Source organism: Jaculus jaculus, chromosome 1 (genome assembly GCF_020740685.1).
Source record: "Jaculus jaculus isolate mJacJac1 chromosome 1, mJacJac1.mat.Y.cur, whole genome shotgun sequence".
Lineage (NCBI taxonomy): Eukaryota > Metazoa > Chordata > Mammalia > Rodentia > Dipodidae > Jaculus > Jaculus jaculus.
The window spans coordinates 151,184,374-151,193,278 of NC_059102.1; the positions used below are offsets into that span (position 1 = coordinate 151,184,374).

At 51.2% G+C, this 8,905-nt stretch overlaps 1 protein-coding gene across 1 annotated transcript; it reads left to right on the plus strand.

Moving 5' to 3' along the window:
- Positions 1 to 1,350: 1,350 nt before the first annotated feature.
- Positions 1,351 to 5,120, plus strand: LOC101608092 (odorant-binding protein 2a-like). The gene is made up of 6 exons (XM_004653863.2): positions 1,351 to 1,434; positions 1,926 to 2,062; positions 2,299 to 2,369; positions 2,825 to 2,935; positions 3,695 to 3,796; positions 5,002 to 5,120. The coding sequence occupies exons 1-6, from the start codon at positions 1,351 to 1,353 to the stop codon at positions 5,118 to 5,120; spliced, it is 624 nt and encodes a 207-aa protein (XP_004653920.2).
- The last annotated feature ends 3,785 nt before the right edge of the window (positions 5,121 to 8,905 follow it).

Genomic DNA, 8,905 nt, shown 5'->3' on the forward strand with positions numbered 1-8,905 from the left:
CAGAGAGGTACAAAGATGCCATTGTGGGACCAGCATCTGTCTCCAGAGCCTGGATCAGCTGGGTCTCAGGGCAGGTGGCCTAGGCCAGGAGCTGCAGTGCTGGGAGGGGAAGGGGAGCTCCTGCTAAAGAGGAAGCTGGGCTGAGGCCAGCGCAGAGGGCACCCAGGCAGCCATCAGTAAACCCCGTTGTGGGCATGCACAGGGACTTTTGCTGACTCTCACATCCATTTCTCCAAAAGTAATGGAGGTTTGACCACCCTGGGGCCTGTGAGTCGTCAAACTTCTGAGAGAGCTGAAGGCCTCGGGAAGTCAGAGACTCTGAAGGAAGAAGTTAAGACATTTGCACAATGGTGGGTGCCAGACAGGCTGTCATGGACCCCTTCTTTTCCATCCCACTCCAGGACATGAGAGGACAAGGAACAATCACCCGTGCAGTCTGAATTGTGCCAAGGCAGCCTGGTGTCTACATGTGTCTTCTCAGCAGGTCCTCAGATGGCCAAAGCAACAGAAGACAGATGAGTCACCTCAGCTCATAGGTAAAATCCCTTGACTTATTCGTTTAATAACATGACCCCCAACGTGTGCCGGAACAATTCATGCGGCCAGTGTAAGATGGTGACCTCGGCAGCTGAGCCCTTACTCTTAGTTGAGACAAACCAAGGCCAGTTAGATAAAAGTAATAAGACCCCTGAGAATGCCCAGTGGTCTGCAGAGAGATGGTGGACCTCGGCATGCAGAACCATGTGGGTCGTGAGGCAATGGTGTCTACCCTCAGGAGATGACGTTTAAACTGAGCAGACCCACAGCATTGTGCCTCTGCTTACAGTTACAGGAAGATACGGGGTCTGGCATCTAGGCAGTGGCAGGGGCAATGAGGTGGGCTTTCAGGCAAGGGCTTGGGCCCTGGGAACCAATAGGCTGTGGTCATGGAGTTCCATCCCTTTCTCAGTAGCAGGGAATGGGGAGGGAGGAGGAGGAAGCCAGGGCCCTCCTCCATCCCTCCCTGACCCAAGGTGCAGGCTGTATACCACCCCTGTGCTGGGGTCATTCACCCCTCCAGGGGGGTCCTTTAAGACAGCTCCCTTGGGCGGGGCAAACATTGCAAGGGCACCGTGGGCCCCCTATCTGTAGCTGATACTGAGCCGATATTCATCAGATCCCAAGAACAACAGCATTCTGCCTCCATGATGGATGGGAACTTGGCCTCAGCAGATGGACAGGAGAGGTGGGGTCGGTGCCAAATGGGCACGCATCCCTGGGTACGGTGGACATAAAGAGCACCCTGTGAGGAGCCAGCGCACCTTTGTCTAGATTCCCCAGGTGACGGCCTAATCTGAGCACAGAGTGGATATGAAGGCCCTGTTCCTGACCACAGTGTTGCCTGGGCTGGTGGCTGTTCTTCAAGCTCAAGATGCCCCATCTGAGGACCAGGAGGTGAGGTGGGGAGGCGTGGTAGGCAGGAGAGGAAAAGGGATGACCACTGGCTCAGGAGATGTCTTTTAAGGTTAGGTTCTGACCTGGTCCCCCAATCTAGAGCAGTCAGACTGGGGACTTCATTGTTCTCCCAGCACACAGGGACCTTCATTGTGGCGGAGGCCTGGAGCAGAGGAGCAGGTTTGTATATGGGGTCTTTTATCAAGTGATACTGAAGGCCTTATGTGGTGGGACCTTCGGAAAGGAACGTGGAACCAGTGCTGAGTCTCTGAGTCAGATCCTGTGGGATGGACAGTGTCTGTCTTCACTGAGCCAGGAAGCCTGAGTGCTCTGTTAGCTGAACACAGGGGTGGTGACCTGTGGGGCAGGGGCACCGTGGGGGCTGCAGCTTAAGGCTCTGGAATGTCTGTTCTGGGCTCAGGCCTGGGTGTTGGATCATAGGGGAGAGTCAGGACCTGGAGAGGGTGGGCTCAAGGCTCTGCTTGCTACAGCTCCAAGGAACCTGGTACGTGAAGGCCATGGTGGCCAACAAGAATCTGGAGGAGGAGGGCAAGATACCCAAACAGGTGTTTCCCATAAAGATAACGGTCCTGGAAGGAGGAAACTTGGAGAGCACAGGCATATTTCGGCAAGTGTCCCACTGTGGGTCTCGGAGGCTGGCTTTCTGTTCCCTACATCATGATTTGGGTGTTGGTGACTAAAGTCCTCTTTCCTTGGAGGGGACACAGTCCCAAGTAGTGTGCTAAAGCACTGGGGATGACAGGGGACTCAGAGGGTCAACTGATCAAGGGTGGTGCTCCAAGAAAGCTGAGCAGGTCTCAGGTGCATCCTCATGGCAGTTGTCTCGGGGTTCTTGTTTTATAGGAAAAATGGTCAATGTCATGACATAAAAATTGTGATGCAGAAAACCGATCAACCTGGCGAATACACCATCCGTGAGTCCTCTGTTCCTCATGTGTCTCCCATGGTGGGGCAAGCACCTGGGTGAGAGGATTGTTGCCCTGACTGGTACTCAAAGAAGGCTATACATTCTCTTTCCATGGTCCAGACATTAGAGGCCACAAGCTGGTCCACTAGCGTGACTGATGAGGTCATGTCCCAAATAGGTTATGAGTTGACCCCGTGGGGAAATAACACTAAGATTAAGGTCTCTGGGTTGGGGCCAAGCTCAGGCCTCAGGTCCTCTGGCCTCCATCATCTGGCCTTCTCAGCTGATCTTTGAAACTTCTTGGGCAAGAGCTCCTCCCTAGCTATGAGGATCATGGCAAATCCTGGAGTGAACACCAGGTATCCTGGGTGACCACTGAAATGTTCCTAACTGCTCCTTCACATGTCATCCAGTGGCTTTCCAGGAAGAAGGTACCAAGACTATTTATGTGTTTATCTGCAGTTCAGGGCAAGAGGATCATCTACATTGAGAAACTGTCAGTGAAGGACCACCTCATAATCTACTGTGAAGGCTTCAAAAATACAAATTCATTCGGCATGGGGAAGCTCATGGGTGAGTGGCCACAGCAGCCTCATCACATGCCATGGTTTCTACTTCCAGAAGTCATGGGACTGTAGGTGGGAAGTCTCTAGACAGGGACACAACAAGCTGGCTGGGCAGTGTCTGAACCCCAGAGTGGAAGGGGGTCAACAGGGTCTGGATGTAGCAGACATGGCCTCCCAGAGACCTGAGCACTTAGGATGGAGGTGGTTCTCAGCCCTGCAGCTGCCAAGTGCCATTTCCAGAAACCTCACACACACAAGGAGAAGGTTGTCATGAAGGGGGTGTGCCGCGAACGGCAGACTTTGTTTTGTTTTTGGTTTTTTCGAGGTAGGGTCTCACTCTGGCCCAGGCTGACCTGGAATTCACTATGGAGTCTCAGGGTGGCCTGGAACTCACGGTGATCCTCCTACCTCTGCCTCCCGAGTGCTGGGATTAAAGGCGTGCGCCACCACACCTGGCATGAACAGCAGACTTTGTATGGTAGGAACTCTCCAGGGTCGGGGAAGAGACCAGTGCCCCGGTGGTAGAAGGCTTTTCCAGGACTAGAGAGAGAGCCTGCTGGCTTGCTGAGCATCTGCTGAAAGCCCCAGCATGGCTCAGTGGCTCAGCATGTCTCCACCCCAGAACTCCTCCTCCAGTGCCAGACTTCCTCTCCCTCCTGTCCTGGATGTTCCATGGTGACAGGGCAGCCTCGTGTCCCATGTCATTGGCAATCTGCAGAGCTATGTAGCAACCCTCCATTATGCTCACCCAGCCTCCTCCCCACAGGGAAGGATCCTGAACAAAACTTAGAGGCCCTGGAAGAATTTAAGAAATTCACACAGCGCAAGGGGCTTCTGAAGAGCAGCATCTTCATGCCCAAGCAGAATGGTGAGAGAACATGCTAACTGTGCCCCTCCCACATGCCCCCTCTGTCACCCATGCCTCTCTGTGGCCTCTCTAGTGTGCCTTCTATGTGTGAGTCTTTCCTTGTCCCCAATGTCCCCTGTGTTGCACACCACAGTCTTTGCATGTCCCTGTGGTGCCCTCTTTGTTCTCATGCTTCCCTGTCACCCAAGAGATTTAATGTCCCCCTTGTTTCTCCATATCTCCCATGAGTTTTATGTCACTCTGTATCTGCAGGCCTCTCTGTCTCTGGTCCTATAGTGTTTCCTCAATACCCTCAGTCCTCAAACAGGGACACAGAAGCCTTGTCACAAGTCTTCATCATGGCAGTGTCTGACAGATGATGGGGCCTTTGTCTAGGGACCTTCTCACCCATTGAGTTTTCTTGGTTTCTACAGAATGGTGTGTCTCTGAACGTGACTAGGGTGAGTAGCCTTCTTCAAGGATCCTGGAAAACCCCAGGGTTGCAGGGTCCATATGCCTTGATCCCATCCACCTAGGCAGTTGCAATCACCTCCAGAGGTGGCCCCGAGTGAACATCTCAGAACAAATGAGACTCCTTTTCTTTTGCCGCCATCTTCCCTGTGCCCTGGTCTCCTCTTGTTCTCCCCCACCTCCCCCCGCCACCACCCACCACCACCACCACCACCACCACCACCACCACCACCACCACACACCAAAACTTCTCAGATACCTGGCTGATCATGGAGGGGCTGAGGGTCCACGTTTCCCAGCAGGGACCACATAGGAGCTTGGTGAAAGGAATCCCTGATTGTCATCTGCCCAACTGCTGCTCCATGGTGGGGAAGGACCCTCAGCTCTCTTCCTCTTTCTGTCACAGCTGTACCTGCCAAGCCTACCTGCCACCAAGACAGTGTCAGACCTCCCAGGACCCCCTTGACCCCAGATCATACTCTTTCCTGGAGTACAGTCCCCTCTTACTGCCCTCTTGCCCACCCTCCTACATTAGCACCCCCGCCCCCACTTCCCACCTGACTACAAATAAACCACTTCCTCAGCACTCTGGGCTCAGCCTGCTGTGAAGGATCTTGTGTTGGCTCTGTAAGAGCTCTGCTAGGAGCAGAGCCACGGAGAAGTTGGGAAGACATTGGACCAGGCCTTCCTTGCTGGGTTAGATCCCAAAGAACGCGGCATGCGACTGTCTTTTAGAGCCATGGGACGTCTTACAGGCCCACCTGATGAGCCACTGGCTGTCAAGCCAGGCCCTGGACAGGAGTGTGAAAATTCCCTGGGGAGGCAGAACTTTGAGAAGGCATTAGGGGTGCAGACAGCACGCAAGTCCTTGTAGAACCGCTTCACCAGTTAGGGACTTTGTGGGCTCCTGGTATGAACGCTGGGCTCAGGGCGAGGATGGAGGAGGGGGCCAGTGTCCTCCATCAGCTCTCCTCAAGCTAGACAAATCCAGGTGCAGCTTCTGCAGGTCCTTGCCCCCACGCTGATCCCTCCTCATAAGTTGTCACAGGACCACAAACCTCAGCTAGGGAAGAGAGGCCTAACACCCCAAATGATAAGCACAGCCCCAAAGGCAAATCTCAGTGGAATCCAGCTGCCCAGAGGACACAGCTGTAAAGTGTCCTCTCTCCTGAGTGCGGTTGGGAGGCTCAGGCTAGTGTCCGTAGGCTTAGCAAGCCTTCAGCCCCACCCCTAGCCTGGCCTGTCATCCTTGCCTCACCCCTTCTCCCAGGACCACTGCCTCCTCCTCCTCCTTTTCTTCTTCCTCTTCCTTCTCTCCTCTTACTCCTTCTCCTCCTCATCCCTTTTCCTCCTTCTCTTCCTTCTCCTCCTCCTTTTCTTCACCTTTCTTTTTTTATATATTTATTTGAGAGAGCAGGAAAGAGGCAGAGAGAGGGGGAGAGAGATTGGGTGTGCCAGGGCCTCCAGCCATTGCAAATGAACCCCAGACACATGTGCCACCTTGTGTGTCTGGCTTGCATGGGTCCTGGGGAATCGAACCTGAGTCCTTAGGCTTTGTAAACTATCACCTTGACTGCTTAATCCATCTCTCCAGCCCTCTTTGTTTTTAGTGTATGTGTGTATGTGTATTATATGTGTATGTGTTTGGCCACACACATGCCACAGCACATATGTGGAGGTCAGGTGTTTTTCCTCTCCTTCTACTATGTTTGAGACGGGCTCTGTCTTGTCTTTGGCCACTGTATGCACCAGCCTAGATGGCCCACAAGATTTCAGATTCTCTTGGATGCACCTCCATTGCTATAGACGAATTGGGTTACAGACACATGTACCACTCTGCATCCTGCCTGGTGTGGGTACTAGGGAGTTGAACTCAGGCCAGCAGGTTTGCAAACAAGCACTTGTAACCACTAAGCTATCTCCCCAGCCCCTATACCTGCTTCTTGTTGGGAGTTGCTAGATAGCCCTAAAAGGGAGGCAACACAATAGATACCAAGCAGAGCCTGGGGCATCCAGTGCATTGAGGGTAGAGGAAGTCCAGGTCCTGTTCTGCGCATGAGTCTCACCCTTTCCTTCTGAGACAAAACTATTCCATGACTTTTATGTTGTAGTGAGCTTCACGTTGCTGGGGTGAACATCTGAATCAGATACAGTTTATGGGCACAGGGGATTTATTTGAAGCTTATAGATCCAGGGGCAGTTCCATAATGACAGAAGTAGCTTGCCCCCTTTCACAAATCCAAGAAGAGAGAAACTACCAAAACAGCCAGCACCGTAAGCAAGCACAATTGAGCAGCAAAACAGTAGAGAACTAGGCAAAATTCAAACCTCTCTGCACACCTTTGGCCTGGAATTAAGATCCACCCCCAGTGACACCTTAGGGCTGGACCTCAGGGTCCACCCCCAGTGACACCTCTTCCAACCAGGCAGCTGGAGACAAGCTTTACTGAAACACCTGAGTCTTCTGGGGGAGACAGACATTCAAACCACCATAGGCCCTGTGGTGGTTTGAACATAAAATGTCCCCATAGCTTCATGTGTTTAAATACATACTCCCCAGTTTGTGGTGCTGTTTTGGGAAGGTTGTGGGGCCTTTACACAGTGAGTCCTTGCTGGAGGAAGTGATAACGGGGGCCAGCTTTGAGGTGTTGCAACCCAGCCCCACTTGCCACACTTAGTTCACTCTTGCTGCTCCCTCCCTGCTGATGTGATAATGTGAACGGGCTTCCGACTTCTGCGGAGCTTCCCCTCAAAACCACAAGCTGAGAATAAACTTTTTCCTTCCATAAGGTGCATGGGGTCAGGGTTTCATGCCATCAATGACAAAGTTAACTGCTCAAAGTTCCTGAGGTCCCTTGGAAGTACCCAACATCCAAAATGTGATGTTGTTACCTCATTGCTATCAATAAGTCTGGAAAAACTTGTAATTCAAGCCATGAGAGAGTTCAGAGCTTACAAGCTGAGCCCATGGTGCTACAATATTTTCTTGTCTTTTTTTGTATGTCTGAATCTTGAGGAATTTGACTTGATAGGCTAGACTTGGTGTGAAAATTCATGAAGTGTGTCTATGCCTTGGAGGAATGTGAGCAAAATATTAAGTAGGAGGGATGGAGATATGGCTCAGAGGTTAAAAATTCACTTTCTTGCAAAACCTGACTGCCTGGGCTTAATTCCCCCATACCCACACAAAGCCAGAAACACAAAGTGACACATGTGTCTGGAGTTTTTCTGCAGTGGCAGTAGGCCCTGGAATACCTATACTCCCTCTCGCTCTCTCTCTCGCTCAAGTAAATCTCTCTTCCTACCTCTCTCAAATAAATAAGTATTTTTAAAAATTAAAAGAGGGCTGGAGAGATTGCTTAGTGGTTAAGCACTTGCCTGTGAAGCCTAAGGACCCCGGTTCAAGGCTCAATTCCCCAGTACCCATGTTAGCCAGATGCACAAGGGGGCGCACGTGTCTGAAGTTCATTTGCAGTGGCTGGAAGCCCTGGAGCATCCATTCTCCCCCCCCCCTCTCTTTCCCCCTCCCTCCTTCTCTCTCTCTCTGTCACTCCCAAATAAATAAATAAAAATAAACAAAAAAATTAAAAATTAAAAGAAATTATTAAGAGGATACAAAGTTAAAAGACATTCAGTTAGTGTCACATAATATTCGTATGTACTAGGGTTCTAGAGGAACAGAGCTAATAGATGAATATATATTATAAAAGGGTTTGTTGGATTAGGTTACAGGATATGAGCAGTCTGGACAGTCCAAGATTCCCATAGCTGCTCAGTCCAGGAGGCTGGCTGCCTCAGCAGCCCCGATCTGGCACTGAAGGCCTGGAGGCTTCCTGGAGAGCCACTGCTCTTCAGTCCACGCTGGACTTCAGTCCACACCAGTAAGCTGATGAAGCTGGGTTCCAGTGTCTGTGAAGGATGGCAGCAAGGTAGATGCATTCACTGGCAAGTGGCATGGACAGCCAGGCAAGAGACTCTATTTTCCCAGAGCTATTTCATCAGGAGAGATGTCCACTCTGGACCAAGGTCTTCCTCCCTCCATCAAGTGCCCTCCTGGAAGTGCCCTCCACAGACCTGCCCCAAAAGACACGTTTCTTACTTGATTCCTTATCTGATCACGTTGGCATTTCACCTATCACACCAAGCAAACGAGTGCCTCTCTGGAGTTTGTTGATGGCAGTTTTCTGTCTTTTGTTTGTGAACAGCTGTCTCTGAAAACATCACTGATTAGCTGCCTTATGGTTTGCTTGGCCTTTGTCACATGGCGGGGAGGTGGGAGAGGCAGGCAGAAAGGGAGACAGGACTCGGGAGGCAGAGGTAGGAGGATCACTGTGAGTTCGCGGCCACCCTGAGACTACATAGTGAATTCCATGTCAGCCTGGATCTGTAAGCTTCAATAAATATTCCTTCCTCCGTAGCTGTACCTGGTCTGGAAATTTATCTCAACAAACCTAAAGCTGTCTGATGAGCTAAGATAAACCTGACCATGTGGATGTTAATCTTTTGGAACCTTTGTTTTGGAGAAATAGACATGGACTTGGTGCTTATAACCGAAGGTGTCTTCTGGAGTGGTAAACCAAATTTTATGGACTATTCAGATAAAAGTTTAAAAATACTAAGTACAGACAGCATTAAACTTCTAGGGTTGGCTTATAAGCT